This window comes from Oncorhynchus kisutch, linkage group LG25, assembly GCF_002021735.2.
Source record: "Oncorhynchus kisutch isolate 150728-3 linkage group LG25, Okis_V2, whole genome shotgun sequence".
Taxonomy (NCBI): domain Eukaryota; kingdom Metazoa; phylum Chordata; class Actinopteri; order Salmoniformes; family Salmonidae; genus Oncorhynchus; species Oncorhynchus kisutch.
Window position 1 is genome coordinate 14,621,667 of NC_034198.2, and position 18,832 is coordinate 14,640,498.

Below are 18,832 nucleotides of genomic sequence, written 5' to 3' on the forward strand. Positions count from 1 at the left end.
TACCATTTCACTCTGGATTTGTTCGAGATAGAAGACAGTGGTTTTCCAATGCACTCTAATGAGCTAATGGAACATATTGCTCATGGTGAAACGGTGTTGTGTGTTTAGAATTGTACTATGCTGTTCCATTGTAGTATATCCTGCATCTACAGTGGGGAGAACAAGTATTTGATACACTGCCGATTTTGCGGGTTTTCCTACTTACAAAGCATGTAGAGGTCTGTAATTTCTATCATATGTACACTTCAACTGTGAGAGATGGAATCTAAAACAAAAATCCAGAAAATCACATTATCTGATTTTTAAGTAATTAATTTGCATCTTATTGTATGACATAAGTATTTGATACATCAGAAAAGCAGAACTTAATATTTGGTACTGAAACCTTTGTTTGCAATTACAGAGATCATATGTTTCCTGTAGTTCTTGACCAGGTTTGCACACACTGCAGCAGGGATTTTGGCCCACTCCTCCATATAGACCTTCTCCAGATCCTTCAGGTTGCTGTTGCTGTTGCTGGGCAATACGGACTTTCAGCTCTCTCCAAAGATTTTCTATTGGGTTCAGGTCTGGAGACTAGCTAGGCCACTCCAGGACCTTGAGATGCTTCTTACGGAGCCACTCCTTAGTTGCCCTGGCTGTGTGTTTCGTGGTTGTTGTCATGCTGGAAAGACCCAGCCACGACCCATCTTCAATGCTCTTACTGAGGGAAGGAGGTTGTTGGCCAAGATCTCGCGATACATGGCCCCATCCATCCTCCCCTCAATACGGTGCAGTCGTCCTGTCCCCTTTGCAGAAAAGCATCCCCAAAGAATGATGTTTCCACCACCATGCTTCACAGTTGGGATGGTGTTCTTGGGTGTTCTCATCCTTCTTCTTCCTCCAAACACGGCGAATGGAGTTTAGACCAAAAAGCTATATTTTTGTCTCATCAGACCACATGACCTTCTCCCATTCCTCCTCTGGATCATCCAGATGGTCATTGGCAAACTTCAGACGGGCCTGGACATGCGCTGGCTTGAGCAGGGGGACCTTGCGTGCGCTGCAGGATTTTAATCCATGACGGCGTGGTGTGTTACTAATGGTTTTCTTTGAGACTGTGGTCCCAGCTCTCTTCAGGTCATTGACCAGATCCTGCCATGTAGTTCTGGGCTGATCCCTCACCTTCCTCATGATCATTGATGCCGCACGAGGTGAGATCTTGCATGGAGCCCCAGACCGAGGGTGATTGACCGTCATCTTGAACTTCTTCCATTTTCTAATAATTGCGCCAACTGTTGTTGCCTTCTCACCAAGCTGCTTTCCTATTGTCCTGTAGCCCATCCCAGTCTTGTGCAGGTCTACAATTTTACCCATGATATTCTTTCACAGCTCGCTGGTCTTGGCCATTGTGGAGAGGTTGGAGTCTGTTTGATTGAGTGTGTGGACAGGTGTCTTTTATACAGGTAAGGGAGGGAGGGCTTCTTAAAGAAGAACTAACAGGTCTGTGAGAGCCGGAATTCTTACTGGTTGGTAGGTGATCAAATACTTATGTCATGCAATAAAATGCAAATTAATTACTTAAAAATCATACAATGTGATTTTCCGTCTCTCACAGTTGAAGTGTACCTATGATAAAAATGACAGACCTCTACATGCTTTGTAAGTTGGAAAACCTGCAAAATCAGCAGTGTATCAAATTCTTGTTCACCCCACTGTGTGTTCTGTTACTGTAGTATAGGCCTACACTGCACGTATCTCTGCATTTGTTGCTAGAAGTGCATCATTATCCAGGTCCTGTGCTCTGCTCTACCCTGATAGCTCTCTTATCTGGCTCTGATCACAGAGGTTCCCTGCATTAATCATCAAGGTGGTAATAGGGAGGCTGACTCTGCACCCATTGACTCCAGACTTGAAGGCTGGAGCCAGATGACATGAGAAGCCAGGATCACACAGAATTATCATATCATCCCTCTGATGACTTTGTAGGAACACGACTCCGTGATCCCATTGAACAAAGGAAGAGAGTAACTTAACATCTCACCTCCGGATTGGGAGCTAAAAGTAATTGAAAAATGGAAAGAAATTTGATGTTGAAAATGTCATTTATTCTACTAAAAGGCAAGTGATAATTGACTTTGGAGGGCGTAAAGGTGTCACACCCTGATCTGTTTCACCTGTCTTTGTGCTTGTTTCCACCCCCCTCCAGGTGTCACCCATCTTCCTATTATCCCCTGAGTATTTATACCTGCGTTCTCTGTTTTTTTGTTGTCAGTTCATCTTGTCAGGTCTTACCAGCATTCTTTCCCGCCTTCCTGTTTCTCTAGTTCTGTTTCTCTAGTTCTGTTTCCTAGTTTTTCCCGATTCCGACCATTCTGCCTTCCCTGACCCTGAGTGCCGTCCTGTGCCTGTCTGACTCTGACCTGATTACAAACCTCTGCCTGCCCTCGACCTGCCCTTTGCCTGCCCCGTGTTTCTAATAAATAATCTTGAGAACTGTACTATCCGCCTCCCGTGTCTGCATCTGGGTCATATCATTATTGTGATAAAAGGGAGAGTGGACACAAAATGTTTATTTTCAGAGACATTGTTTGAGTCGTACAGAACATTTATTTTCCACCAGAGAATGAAATACATTGAGGAAATGTAAATGAATCAATCTTGGTGGTAATACTGAGACAGGATCAGTTTGTAATTTTCATTAAAAAAAAAATGGAGATTGCCTTCACTCATAGCATATTGCAATGCGGTGCAAAAAATTTAAAACAATACGGAAATGATGCCCCTGCAGGAGATCAGTAAGATCCCACGAGAATAATAAGGAACATGTTGACTCGACTGAAGTCTGAAAACCCAATCGTCAAGCCAAAATAATGAAGATAACTCTCCAGTCAGTGATGGCATGAGTTCAATACATCTCTATCAGCTGCTAAAGCAACCAGGACCTGCTTATGAAAGCATTCACCTTCTCAGCAATGGTCGACTTTGGGCATAAATGCTAAATAACGGCTTTTACCTGTATAACTTATCAATGCACCATCATACCAGTTCATTTAAAGCATGTTTAAAAAAAAAATGGATAATGGATCAATAAGATATTTGGCCACAGAAGTGCCATTTCTTACCGATCTCTACAGCTTCCGTCCAAAAACAAAATCCTGCGAAATGACGTCAACACTACAAGTGGCTAACTTAGCTAACGAACCAGAATGTCACATCGATGACGCACCAAATGCACACCACAATAAATTGAGAAAGAGGAGGAGTTGAACCATTTTTCGTGCCCAAAGTCGACCTTTAAAAGTGAATGATTTGATCACCCTGCTACAGGGTAACATTTCTGCAATGCAGGAAATAAAATAAAAATATAGTGCATTTCAAATTTCAGACTTGATTTTTCCAATACATTTCCAATACTTACAGTTGAAGTCAGAAGTTTACATACACTTAGGTTGGAGTCATTAAAACTCGTTTTTCAACCACTCCACAAATGTCAACGTTTTTTCTCCACATCCTATCTGAATGACGTGCCCAAAGTAAACAGCCTGTAGACTACGGTTTGCAACTGCACATGGGGACAAAGATCGTACTTTTTGGAGAAATGTTCTCTGGTCTGATGAAACAAAAATAGAACTGTTTGGACATAATGACCATCGTTATGTTTGGAGGAAAAAGGGGGATGCTTGCAAGCTGAAGAACACCATCCCAACCGTGAAGAACGGGAGTGGCAGCATCATGTTGTGGGGGTGCTTTGCTGCAGGAGGGACTGGTGCACTTCACAAAATAGATTGTATCATGATGAAGATAAATTATGTGGATATATTGAAGCAACATCTCAAGACATCAGTCAGGAAGTTAAAGCTTGGTCGCAAATGGGTCTTCCCAAGTGACCAATGACCCCAAGCATACTCCCAAAGTTGACAAAATTCACCCAACGTATTGTGGGAAGCTTGTGGAAAGCTACCCAAAATGTTTGACCCAAGTTAAACAATTTAAAGGCAATGCTACCAAATACGAACTTCTGACCCACTGTTGAAAAAAATAAAAGCTGAAATAAATCTCTACTATTATCCTGACATTTCACATTCTTAAAATAAAAGTGGTGATACTAACTGACCTAAGACAAGGAATTTTTACTAGGACTAAATGTCAGGAATTGTGAAAAACTGAGTTTAAATGTATTTTGTATGCAAACTTCTGACTTCAACTGTAATAATCCACATAATAATTAACATTTCATGTTCCTGCAGGATTCTTTTCCAGCTGCAGCAAACTGGCTAAAATTAAGATTCTACATCGGTGAAACCTGTATCTATGCCCTCCGACGAACCATCAAACAGGCAAAGCGTCAATACAGGAAACATGCATGAAACATGCATGAGAGCATCAGCTGTACCGGACGACTGTGTGTTCACGCTCTCCGCAGCCGATGTGAGTAAGACCTTTAAACAGGTCAACATTCACAAGGCCGCAGGGCCAGACGGATTACCAGGACGTGTACTGAGCATGCACTGACGAACTGGCAAGTGTCTTCACTGACATTTTCAAACTCTCCCATGTCGGAGTCTGTAATACCAACATGTTTCAAGCAGACCACCATAGTCCCTGTGCCCAGGATTACTAAGGTAACCTGCCTAAATGACTACCGACCCGTAGCACTCACGTCTGTAGTGCCCTCAAAGCTCATCACTAAGCTAAGGACCCTGGGATTAAACACCTCCCTCTGCAACTCGATCCTGGACTTCCTAACAGGCCACCCCCAGATGGTAAGGGTAAATAACAACACATTTGCCATGCTGTTCCTCAACACGGGGGCCCCTCAGGGGTGCGTGCTCAGTCCCTCCTGTACTCCCTGTTCCCTCATGACTGTACGTCCGGGCACGACTCCAACACCATCATTAAGATTTCTGATGACAACAGTGGTAGGCCTGATCACCGACAACAACGAGACAGCCTATAGGGAGGAAGTCAGAAACCTGTCCATGTGGCGCCAGGACATCTACCTCTCTCAACGTGATCAAGACAAAGGAGATGATTGTGGACTACAGGAAAAGAAAGACTGAGCAACATTCTCTGAGACAGGGCTGTAGTGGAGCAGGTTGAGAGCTTCAAGTCCCTTAGTTTGTTAGTGATGTGGACACCAACATGGTCCAAGCACACCAAGACAGTTGTGAAGAGGGCACGACAAAACCTACTCCCCTTCAAGAGACTGAAAGTATTTGGCATGGGTCCTCAGATCCTCAAAAGGTTCTAAAGCTGCACCATCGAGAGCATCTTGACTGGTTGCATCATTGCCTTGTAGGGCAAATGCTCGGCCTCCGACCGCAAGGCACTACAGAGGGTAATGTGTCCGGCCCAGTACATCACTGGGGCCAAGCTTCCTGCCATCCAGGCACTCTATACCAGGTGGAGTCAGAGGCAAGGCCCTAAAAATGGTCAATGACTCCAGCCACCCTAGTCATAGACTGTTCTCTCTGCTACCGCATGGCAAGTGGTACCGGAGCACCAAGTCTAAGTCCAAGATGCTTCTAAAGAGTTTCTACCCCCCAAGCCATAAGACTCCTGAACATTTAATCAAATGGCTAGCCAGACTATTTGCATTGCCCTCCCCCCTCTCTTTTACACTGCTGCTATTCTCTGTTTATTATCTATGCATAGCCACTTTACATCTACTTACATGTACATATTACCTCAACTAACCGGTGTCCCCTGCACATTGACTCTGTACCGGTACCCCTTGTATATCGCCTCGCTATTGTTATTTTACTGCTGCTCTTTAATTATTTGTTACTTTTATTTCTTTCCTTTTTTCTTTTTTGTTGTTGTAGGTATTTAAAAAAAACTGCATTGTTGGTTAAGGGCTTGTAAGTAAGCATTTCACTGGAAGTTGTGTTGTGTTCCACACCTGTGACAAATACAATTAGCTCAGCGTCTCTGCAAAGCAAATCAAATCTATGTCTTACACCGTTCATCACACCAGAGCCCAACTGGTAAACACTACAATATGGGGATAGTTTCATTATCTAGTGAGGAAGAGAGGGCATGCTGAGCCAGAAAGAGTACAGTGATTTCTGCTTCACTTGTCTGTGAATCTCTCGCTCTCTTTCGTTAAGTGAAAACAGTAATGTGTCTTGATGGCTTGATAAGCAGAGCAAAAGGCCTCTCAGGAGCACAACACTGAATGTGCCAAGTCAACTCATTTGTCTTGCAGACAGTACCTTGGATCACATGGATCAACTTTACTAATATTATTATTATTATTGTTGACAGGACATGGAGATAAATCAGAAATGTTGCATAAATAACACCATAACACACATGGTGGTAACCCACCACCTCTACTAATATCCATTTCAGATAGGAAACGCCACACGTATTCGTTTAACCATTTGTTAGTCTTGGCTTCGTCGTGGTGGCTGGCTGCCAGAGCATACACAATAATTACAAGCAGAGTCCAAACAGGTGGAGGCCGGGGTGGGAAAACAGAAAACAGACTGGCATGGCGAGTCGCGCATGTTACAACAATAGCGTGCCACCGAGAACGCCAGCGCACAGCGTGCGCGTGGCAGCCATCGGGGAATGTGGGAGCAGAAACCTGGTCCACTAAATAGACTGCCACATCGGGGTAGAGTGATGAATCTAACTGGTGCAATATCAGCCGATGCAAACAATCGGGATTCCTGTATGAACCTGCTGTGCTCGATGCGTTCCCAGATTGAGGAAGAACTTGTATTCAACAGATGGATTAGCGTTTAGTGTTCCATAAAGGCTTACTCTTTTCGATGCACATATTGTTGCAAATCCCACTTGGCTGATCATATACTGAGACAGTATGGGTGAAGTGCTGATCACACATACACACCAGAGTGTGTGCATCGATCATCAATTATTCCCAGCAGTCAATGCAGCTCCAGCCACTTTCCCTCCAACTCTTCACCCAGGTAAACATTCATCTTATGATCCACAACACAGCGGTGCGCAGTACTGCGCCGCGCAACACCACACAAAGCCGCACGACTCCCTCCAAAGATGTCTGCCTGCATTATCCTCCGCTTATTCCACTAACAATCCCCGGCCCTATTAAACTACACCACTAATTACAACTCCTCGCAGCTTAACAGAGCCCAACAAAGCTACTCATTATAGAATGTCCCTGAAGGTGACAAATTATTTAAATTACATTTATTAAATTGGAAAATGATTAACAGTGGAGCGGGCAGGGAGCTCGCGGGGAGCCATCAGCCGCCTGGGCCCGCTCTGCTCTGGGCCTCCTGGCAGCTGGGCACACATGCTGGGGGGGATCGTCAGGCAGAGCATAGAGTGGGGCCATTGGCACTCGGCCATCACCTCCCTGCGGGCCTCTGATTACAATTAGCCAAATGGGACAGGGAGAGTCAGCGGGAGAGAGCCACCAGAGCCACAAAGGAACAGTAGGGTGTACTGCTGCAGGTCAGGTACAGATAAGTTAAATCGCATGGGACAGACTATTTCAATGTCAAAGGCCCCATGGACAGTATGCCTGCTTATACAAGCTGCAATTTACAAGTTGATAGATTCAGTGCAACAGAAACATTACTCTACAGGGCAAGCCAGCAACAGTACACTGACTTACTCATCAGACAGATCTTAACATGAGTGCATTATACAAGGGGCTATGTATGAGCCAGCAATGTGGACAATACAGTAAAGGCCACACAGTAAACAGTGTGGCATACATAAACGCAGACTTACCTTTACTTGGCCCACAAAAGAGTTGGCCTCCTCCTCTGTAACTGTTACGTTTTGGGGCACGAGTGGATCGAAGACGGGGTCATTGTCGTTGACATCAGTGACCACAACATTCACAGTAGCCGTGGAGGTCTGGAAGCGCAGGATAAAAACAACACAGTTATTGATCTCTGCTTCGAACAAAGCCTCTGGCAAGAGCAAATCAGCAGGAGTTCTTTCTCTGAAATAGTAGCTTAAAAGCACCGCAGACTTCTCCGTATGTCTTGCCTGACCCAATCAGCATGTGCGTGAATACATTCTATGTCATTCTTAAACTCTCTAATCAAATAATACATTTGGTTTCATTATTCAGGGCCTGGGTGGGTTTTCATCAACAAATCCACTTGTTTCCTGATTAACTGCTATAGCTCTTGCAATAACGCTGATGTATTTGCATTCGCCATCGTGTGATGAATGACAAATCTCCTCAGCTTTAGGTGAATTAGCATTTTTGTATTTGATATAACAACGAGATGCTCCCAAACCCAACACATTTAGTTGTAGGTTCTTTCAGACGGTGCATCATGTCGAAATTTTCACTTGATTAACAAGACTACTGAGCCGTGTAGATATAGCACATTAAATCTCTTCAGAAACCAGGATATATCATGACACAGGGACGGCAATCGCAGTACCCGGCTCCGGATAATCTTGAGCTGGCTACGAGAGCATCCTGTGACCATAGTGACTTGCAGTCTATTATAGAAAATAAAACATGGAGTTCAAGGCTTTTATAAAACTGAATTAATCAAATCAATGCCCTTTTGACTTCTAGCTACACGTTTCCCCCGATAGAAGAACAGAATCCAGGAAGCTCATCCAGGTCAACAGGTGCAGGTAATCACATTCGATTTTTTTTGTCATTTAGCAGACGCTCTTATCCCAGAGCAATTTACAGTTAGCGCATCCATCTTAAGATAGCTAGGTGGGACAACCACATATCACAGTCATAGGAAGTACATTTTTCCTCAATAAAAGTAGCAATCAGCAAAGTCTGTGCTAGTAAGAAAAGACAAGTGCGAGTGTTAGTGCAAAGAAGGCAAGTTAATTAATCAAGATACTCCATCACACTACTTAAAGTGGAACTGACACATATTTAGTACCATCAAATCTTATTCAAATATGCTCATATAATGTACAACCTAGGGAAGAATAAGACAACATTTTTCATTGTGTGAGAAGCGAGCACATAGAATGTCACGTTTTCATACATTTCATAGAACGTTTGGAAATGACGTAGAGTCAGGAATTGGTGAGCTTTCTAATAGTAATATTAATGGGAAAGCAGCCATGCGCGTCGGGCCATTAATAGAAATGTAGTAAATATAAACGAATACAAACTTGTCGGTCTTGTCCTGGGCCAGAATCTACACAGACCGGTGTGCCATAACCAATCACTGCTAGATTAGGCAAATAAGCCATGCCAACAGCACTTTGATGTTGCACTCCACTGGACAGGCAGCGGAACAGCGCAACATCTCTCCTTCAGTTGCCTATCCAGAACAACAACAACGTTAGCCTGAACCATACGAGTTCAAATCTAGCACGGAGGACAGTAAAACTTCTCAGATGGGGAATAGTAGCCTGCTCGGCCTCCTGCAGTGCCCCCCAGCCCAATAACAACATGACATCCTGCCAGCTAGCTACAAGGCTGCTAGTTCGAAGGAGGGTTGCTAGTTCGAATCCTGCGTCCAGACAGAAAATAAAATCTGGTAACAACAGCTCCCCAGGCACACAGTGGCAGCCCCCTGCACCTTTCCAAATTCTGTATGTGTTTTGGAGCGGAAGTCAAATTTTGGTTGGACCTTGTGTGCAATTGAACAATAAAGTGATCTGAAATGTTATGAAATTGGTTTTAAAGCACAAACTGCAAACGTGATATTTTAGACCAATATACTGATTATCTGTTTAGTTAAACGGTGTCAGATCCACTTTAAGCCTGCTTTCTATAGAGGTGTGGTATTTAAAAGCCAACATTTCAGTGTGGAAAGTTAATCTGTACATAACCCATCACCGTGACTTCTCTTGAATTTAAAGTGATCCTGAACCATTTCCAGACCGTTTCCAGGAAGGAAGAGTGATCACTGCCGGTCATCTAACATCTCAGCCCTTAAAGGTTTCATCCGTGGTCTGTGACGCTACAGACTGACTGGGTGTGTTCTTACTGACGGACTGTTTCACAAATATGATGGATTCTCCAATTAGCTCGTTTTTAGGCTGGTGGTATCAGAGCAGAACATTTAATAAGGCTCTGGGCCATCATGTTGATGCTGATTAATGAGGTCTGTGATGGATCACAAAGACCAAAGCCCCCAATCTCCTCCTTTGTGAAGAAACTGCGGCCATCAAACAAAACACAATATCCAAACAGGTCAATTCCTCATTGAATGACCAGATAATACAGTAATTGTCAGAGCCAGACAGATGGTTGCATCATTCAGAGGTTCTCTGTCTTTTATCTAACAACCCAACGATTCAACATTTTTTTTTAAACAACCAATTACAGCACAGAATAAATTAGCAACCAGTGGGTCGTTAGGCAGATAGAGCTATAGCTAATTCCTTAGCGGTGGCTCTTGTATTCACACCGGTAACCCAAATCAGGCCGTACGTTAGAGCACCAGCCTACGGGAAAGACTAAACTGCTTAGCCCAGAACATATGGCTTCCCTTCGTCAGCGGAAGAATGGAGGGGAGAAAAGTGTGTAGGTGTGCCCTCATAGCAGGTCGATCCCTTCACTTTGCATCATCCCCTCCTAATGTCTCACTTCCTCATTCTCTTCTCCGCATGTAGCTTTGAAAGAACATCAAAAGATATTCCTTCCCACGACACACCCAGAGGAATGAAAAAGTGAGGAATAATCCAAAAAGAAGGTGTGTGTTATTTTCCACTGTTTTGTCATGTCAGAAAGAGCATTTGAGAGAGGCTGGGATTATTCATGAGGTGTAACTTCATGATGCAAAACATCTCTGCGCTACAGGAAACATTTACTCGGAGCGAGGAGGGGTAGTAATGAGTGAACTGGACAAATACATAGGAAATTCAGGACTATTGTTTGACATGAAAACAATGGTGCACAGCATGTGCACTTTGAAAAAGGTAAACACTCATGCTTTGTTTAGGACCAAAACTGCATTTTTCTCTTCAAAGTGGTAATCAGCAGTAAAAACAATAACAAGGCATACTCCCCGCCCCCCATTTAGTAAAATGCTAAGGGATGGGGTTGGAGAGTGTGACCACCCTCAAATTCATAGACCAAGTAAAGGATACAAAAACTGGACCATCCATGATATCAAAATGACAGCTTTACTTTGTTTAAAAACATTGGAGGAAAAAAGGTTTTGATGGGTTACGACAGTTGAACTAAGCTCACGAGGCATTTATAAGTCAAATTCTTCAAGAATCAATGAATCAATGAACATCCATATGATTAAATGGATGTTCAAAGATGGATGTAAGAACTGATGATTGCCCCTTTAAGACCAAACAGTACAACCAGTATTTATCATCTGTAACAGAGTGTTATCTGACACCTCTGATATGACTCTATAATAGATACTGTCGGTCTCCCTCTCATGTGGTCCTCATCAGATAATATTGGCTAGCCCCGGGCCCTCCAGGCCCCTCTGGCACACCTGCAGGTGACTAGAGAAATACACGCCCCATCCAGTAGGAAACATCACCAGGAAGGGAGGTCAAACAGTTCTGGAGAGTCAGTGACAGTGGTGTGTGTGTGTGTGTGTGTGTGTGTGTGTGCGTCTGTGTGTGTACGTATGTTGTGTGTGTGTGTGTGTGTGTCTCCTAAGCCAGAGAGCCTTCCCTAGTCCCTACAGGACTGTTTATTAGCTTGGCTAATGACCAGCTGATTTGGAAAGGTCAATGAATTTTAAAGGCCTCAGTCTCTGCCTTTACCCTACCCGCTCAGGCTGCAGTTTAAACTTTGCTCAATGTCTTATAGAATAAGTGGAAACGTGGAGGGCACAGAGGGGAGGAGAATGCTGGCGAGCGCAGAGGAGGGAGGTTTTACTGGTACTCACTGTCCGCTGTCTCATTTTACTTGCATGAGACAACCAACCACACTGGACTACTCCACTAGTCCACTAGGTGAGAGAGACCAGCTCTGAGAATATTGGCCAATTAAGTGATTCAATCTAGGGGGAGGTGCTTCAGGTATCAGAGTGTGCCAGAAGAGAGACGTTTGTATTCATTTCCATAAAGGTCAGCCGCGGTAACGTGTCACACCTGCATTAAATATGCAGCCGCTGGCATCAAAGAGAATAATGCCACATGAATTGGTCTGCTGGCTTCCTCGTTAAGTGTGATATCGAAAGAGATGTTTTGGACATCGGGATATGCAACGACAAGGCAATATCTTTAGCCGTCATTAGAGTGATGTAGGTGGATGCGTCAAAGGTTTTTGAGATTCACATTTTCTCAACACTGGATACAACCATTAAAGGGGGCCATGATTGATGACAAATACCGCTATTGCATTATTAGACTGATTTGAAATCAACCCCGATTTTCACCTAACAACCCCCGTTACTGTTATGCAACATCTTATTCCTTGTTATTATCATTTACAGTACATAAATCACTGCTACTCCAGTTTGGCCAGGATCCTATCAAAACAATGGACTGCAGACCTCCAACACAGTAAAAAAGGCTAGCTACACAACCTGCCATGCACTTAACTGAATGGATCGAATAGATTCATGAACACAATAAATTGATTGATGGTGAGACAGCACACAGATTAATGGATAAATGAAATCATTTATGACGGAGAATAGATGAACGAATAGATGGATAGAAGGTCAATTGACGCAGGCTTACCCCTTCCGGATGGCCATCTGAGGCTGTTACAACGAGAGTGTAGTGATCCTCTGTCTCCCTGTCCAGCGGTTTGCCCAGGACCAAAAGCCCTGACCTGGGGAGAAGAGACAGAGACACGGTGGTTCTTTTTCACTAAACCACCACCAGAACACGACACACTCACATCATTCAATACAGTCCATTTGCAGCTTTCGTGAAACTTTCCCACTGACTCTGCTTCCCGCTGAGCCAGAAGCTTTCAGGGTTCCTAAATCAAACAGATCTCACGTAGTGATAAACAATACCCACACAAAAACAAGAAGACGTGAAGTAGACAGAAATTCTTGCATCAAAGTCTGCATTCAGACATTGTGAATGTGAACATTTCAACAAATGATTGAATCACAATAGAGACAGGTTTCAATTGGCCCAAAATCACAACTTTGTCAGTGTAAGCAGATTATTTTTTCCTTCTAATGCAAAACCACCGTTTATTTTTGTTGCTTGTATGTGGTTTATAATGGGGGTTTATGTAAATCTGGCTATTCAATTACATGCACGTCGCATACTGTGGGGCATGTGGACCCGCCAGCACATTAGAATGAAACGGAAGCTCCTTCTCTCGTTCTGCCGACAGAGGAGAGTTATATGTTGGCACTTTGACAAGCTACTGTAGCCTAACACACACACACACTTTGTAGAATTTACAGTGCACGGTCATTCGGTGTGGGGCACTCTTGGCATGCATACAGCAGTGGTTTCAGCCCTCTCACAGAGCGATCCCTGAGTGTTTAAATACATGGGATGATTATCTGCTGTCAGCTCTACACTCGTAGAAAAAAAAAAGGATCCAAAAGGGTTATTCGGCTGTCCCCATAAGAGAACCCTTTTTGGTTCCAGGTAGAACCACTTTATTTCCAGGTAGAGCCCTTTTGGGTTCCACCCCGGAATCCAAAGTGTTCTACCTATAACCAAAAAGGGTTCTCCAAAGGGTACTCCTACGGGGACAGCCAAATAACCCTTTAATGTTCTCGACAGCACTTTTTGATATATAAGAGTGTACACCTGTTAGCTGTCTGTCTGCTACAGCTCTCAGAGATGAGCCCAAACTAGAGGGCAATGTACAGCCACCTAAGGAAACGCGTCTGCGACCACGCATCTCGATTTTCCCTCTACTTGTAGTTTTCTGATGGCTACTCACCAGCAGTCATTTAGACACGCATTAATCAGATATTAGAGGTACTTTTTAACTCAGCATTTTTAACGGTTCATAATCAGACGATTCTAAGAGACCGGGTGCACACATCCTAAGAGGGATACGAGCTCCGTGAGGACCATAGTGGAATGATATGCCCCTGTTAAAATGAATTAGACAAACGCAAAGCGGCACCTCAAATGCTGCCGCCACGGCTCTCATGTATATTTATAAGCTATTCATAGAGAGCATTGTCTCTACACGCACACACACACACACACACACACACACACACACAATCATCCTCCCATTCGAAAATATCAAGGATGATGATAATGCCAAGCTGAATGAAATATCATGATTATTAGCAGCTGGAAAAGCAAACTGGATCAGATCCAGCATGTGAGAGAACCGCATTCACAAGGGTGTTGTTTTGAAGTGCTGAATAACTAAGAGAGTATTAAAGATATCATCTGAGGCCCACTAAGAGGCAACACAGAGCAGAGGTTATTCAACAGATTGTGATCTGTAAGGCCTGCCCGTTTCTGGCATTAAGCTGGCGATGAGACGCAGGCAGGTCTCTGATCACAATCACCTCTACAGCGGACTTAAAAGTCTTGACACGCTGACGTTTTAAGTCTAATACAAAGCAATCAAATGGGTAACTTGTAAAACTGTCTTGTAAACAATCAACTCATTAGCTGTACCAGTTGGATAAAAAGAGCTTTCTTTCGAAAGAAACAGATAAATATGCAAGAACTGGCTCCGTGGTATGACAATGGGGATACAATGTGTTGTGATAGGTACGTGAATCTATCGGGATGTATCCGTAAATAGGGGCTATATAATGGGATAAACGTTAGCTCATCCCCTCTAGGACTGGGGAGCTTGTCCCCTACTGTTTTCATTTGCCTCTTCATTGAGGAGACGGAGACAGGCGCAGGGCTTATTAACATTTTGGAGTTGTGGTGTATGCAATTTCTTGAACCTGACAGTCTGCAACAGGAGAGGCACAATGACAATTTGAGTTTGGAGCTTTGATTGAAGTGGCCTCCGGTAGCACAGTTATGACTGCATGGCAATGTGCTGGTTATTGCAGAGAAAAATGGAGAGAGAGAGAGAGAGGGTGGGGGGGGGTCAGAGTGAGAGAGATAGAGAGAGAGCAGAGGGATAGCTCTTAGAGGTCTACCTGAGACCCGACCCAAGACCGAGTGGGTTCGGGTCCAAAATTCAAACTTGCCCATCAGGTGCGGGTCGAGTCCTGTTTGATTGCTATCGGTTATCGGGTCTATGTAACTAGAGCTGATAGACCCGAGTGGATCTGAATGGACCCAACGACGGCCTAGAGCATATTTATTGATTTGTAGAAGGCCTAGCAAAGATATAAAGAAATATTTGTTAACAAAAATAGCTGCTTGGGTCTGATTGTTCTCGGGTCCGGGTCCCCATATTATTATACCTTTTTGTATTTTACCCCCTTTTTCTCCCCAATTTTGTGATATAGCCTAGTGGTTTGAGCGTTGCGCCAGTAACCTAAAGGTTGTTGGATCAAATCCCTGAGCTGACAAGGTAATAATCTGTCGTTCTGCCCCTGAACAAGGAGGTTAACCCACTGTTCCTAGTCCGTCATTGTAAATAACAATTTGTTCTTAACTGACTTGCCTAGTTAAATAAAGGTTCAAATAATACAAAATGTTCAATTACGGTCTTGTCTCATCGCTCCCCAACGAGCTCGGGAGAGGTGAAGGTCGAGTTATGCTTCCTCCGAAACATGACCTGCCAAACCGCACTTCTTAACACTTAACCTGGAAGCCAGCTGCACCAATGTGTCGGAGGAAACACCATTCAACTGACGACTGAAGTCAGCCTGCAGGCGTCCGGCCCACCACAAGGAGTCGCTAGAGCGCAATGAACCAAGTAAAGCCCCCCTGGCCAACCCCTCCCCTAACCTGGATGGCGCAGGGCCAATCGTGTGTCACCCTATGGGACTCCCGGTCACGGCCGGTTGTGACACAGCCTGGGATCAAACCCAGGTCTGTAGTGACACCACAAGCACTGCGATGCAGTGCCTTAGACCGCTGTGCCACTAGGGAGGGCAGGGTACCATTTTTTATAAATAAATCAGGGCCATTCAGCTCTGGGTCTAATTGTACGAGTAATAGCTCTACTCCAAAGCCCCAGGGGGAGAAGGCTTCCTTCGCCGCTAAACATAGAACAGTGCTCCCTAAAAAGCAAATCTTATTGCAGGCTTGGATTAAATCTATGAAATTGTAAGAGGAAATATTTACTCCAAGCCAAGGCACCAATACTTTTCCCGCCAATACCAAAAGTGAAGCTCAGAGTAACCTTGGGACGACTACTGTATAATCTGATATTTGGTCTGTTTTTCAAACTGGGAGAGAATTGTTTTGGTTTTTATTCATTTATCAGTGATTAATTATGTATTTGAGATGCTAGGGAGAATTGTATCTACATTTTCAGCCCCTCGTGTCTCGCGGAGAGCTTCTGAGAGAGCAATTCAGTTTACTACAGATCACACATCATGGCAAAACACAATCCAAAACCCTTTCCCCTAAATCGACTCCTCTGTAACAGGGTAACACTACCGTCGGCAAAGTTTCATGAATAAATCCTCCACGATAATACAGGTAGGTGTTGTTGATGACTAAAATAAGCTTACGCACGTTCGGGAGAGCTCGAAGAGGTGGTGGGAATCTCCGCTCTGGATGCTATAGGTAATAGGATCTCTTTCACGGTCCTTCGCCTGTAGAGACACAGAGACAGAGAGCCTCGTTCATGTCAAATAAAACCCAATTTCACAACAGACAATGAAGAATTCTAAATGACTTTACTCAGCAGTATCCGGGTCCATTTCTACTTGATGCATTACAAACAATAGTTTGGTAGTATTAGCGGACAACAACACAGTAGCGACGTCTACCGTCTGAGTGGTCTACATAAACAACTCGAACCATTTCTTCTCAAACAGAATAGACAGTAACATTGGTCTCAGTCCCTTCTGGTACAGACTAAAAAAGAAGCCATTGTTAAGAGCTCATCAGCTGTATACACGAAATGTTCCGAAGGGGATCCCACCGATGTCACCCTCTAGATAAGAGTTCAGAGTTCATCACGCTAGGTCTGAACTAAAGAACAGTGTGGTATTGTGAAGAAGCCTCGTCCCCAGGCTCACCTGCAGGTGGAGGAGAGTGGCGCCGGTCCTCATGGCCTCGCTGACCTCCAGGCTGTAGAGGAGGCGGGGAAAGCGTGGGGGGCTCTGGTTATTGGGTGGGAGCACCTCAATGTACACAGTGGTGATGGAGCTCCTGGGAGGGGAGATAAGGATGGGAGATGGGTGTTAAATTAATTCTGGTGGAAAAAACCCAGATGTACGCGGGTTAAATTCGTTGGTATACATTTTTACAATCAAGAAGCACTTTTATCAACTTTAACTGTCCTCCAAGAGCTTCGATTCTGAAAGACCGAGACTGTGGGAGGGTTTTGTTTACAGTACGACAATTGTTGTGTGGGATGTAGGGTACACACAGATGCAATGTTATTGGCTGTGGGTGTTTGTTAGGGTGTGTTTTGCAAGAAGATCCATATGACTGTAGATCAAACAGCTGCTGGGTACTGTACGTAGGCTGAAATTCAGAGTTGGCTGAAAGAACAACGTCCATTTGCGACATTACAAAAACGTTATTTCAAACAACCAACACTGTTTCTTCACTCAGACATCATTGTACGCGCGAAACGAACAGCAGAGTGTGTACTGTTACTTTGTTTTACCACGCCGCAGGATGCTGTTCTCACCTGGTTCATCACCAAACAAAAGTGAAATGACATTTGTGTACAGAACATTAAGCCCCAAGTGTCCGAGTCGGATCTATACATAAACATCATTGAATGATTACAGCCACTTTTACAAGTCAATTTCAAAAAAGACAATATGGGGGACTTCTTGAGACCTGTTATTTGAAGACTTTTTCCCAATGGGGCATGAATCAAAACCTGCTAAACAGGAATCAAATGGTTTTAATGGATCGGCAGCATGTTCTGATCCTAGACATGCTACAAACAGTGCCCTGTAAGTCAGGGCCAACTCTCCCTCTCGTAAAACTTTGAAACTGAGCAGTGAAATGTTTGGGGTTTTTTTCTCTGGGTTTTCAACCGTCCATGGTTGAAGCTCCATCTGGCCAATGCAAATAATTACACACCTGCTTGCTATTATCAGCATTTATTTCCCTGCTCGACAAGATGGCACTCCAGACTTTTTACGTATTCACACCCCTAATAATCATCATCACAGTTTTATTTTGCGTCTCTGTCCTTTACTTCTCAAAAGAAAGGCTTCCAAGGTGCGATGAAACTTTTACCTGGCCTTGTTTCGGGGAAGACGAAATTCCAAAAACTGCTGCCACAGAACCCCCCCAGTGAACTGAGACCACCGAACTCCCCCAGTGGACTGGGGCCACAGAACCCCCCCCAGTGGACTGAGGCCACAGAAACCCCCCAGTGGACTGAGGCCACAGAAACCCCCCAGTGGACTGAGGCCACAGAAACCCACCAGTGAACTGAGGCCACAGAAACCCCCCCAGTGAACTGAGGCCACAGAAACCCCCCAGTGGGTGCCTTAATGTTTTTCCTATTGAACTCAGGCACTAGTTAGTTCCCAATTCACTACATTTCCTGCAAAAAAATCTCTTTCTATGTTAGTCTATTGAGCTATATTGATTCTGTGGCCACCAAGCATTACAGAGGGCACAAAGGCGACACAGATTGAATTGAGTTGGGAGGGTGGGCATTGCCAATTATTGTGAAAAGCCTCTCATTTCCGCTTTGGGTACCAGATGGGTCAGTCCTGAGAGTAATATCTATCAGCACATTGTTACAGGGATATTTCCACAGCAGAATGTGTTATCCTGCAGAACACTATCGATTTAAGAGAGCAAGAGAGAGGGGCAGAGAGAGAGAGATACATAAAAAAAGGAGAGGGGGGGGGTGACAGAGGGAAAGAGGGTGAACGGCAGCAAGGGAGGGAGGCTGTGGCTGCTGCAAACGGAATGGAAAGTACCT

General features: G+C 44.2%; 1 protein-coding gene across 3 annotated transcripts in view; it reads right to left on the reverse strand.

Moving 5' to 3' along the window:
* pcdh15b (protocadherin-related 15b) overlaps window positions 1-18,832 on the reverse strand; it is a 209,479-nt gene that overhangs the window by 71,579 nt on the left and 119,068 nt on the right. For all 3 annotated transcript variants that reach the window (XM_031805197.1, XM_020460822.2, XM_031805196.1), the window contains 4 exons: window positions 16,950-17,082; window positions 16,441-16,520; window positions 12,583-12,676; window positions 7,711-7,839 (listed from right to left, as the gene is read on the reverse strand). In XM_031805197.1, coding sequence (XP_031661057.1) covers window positions 7,711-7,839; window positions 12,583-12,676; window positions 16,441-16,520; window positions 16,950-17,082 — 436 coding nt within the window. The remainder of the gene's footprint in view (window positions 1-7,710; window positions 7,840-12,582; window positions 12,677-16,440; window positions 16,521-16,949; window positions 17,083-18,832) is intronic.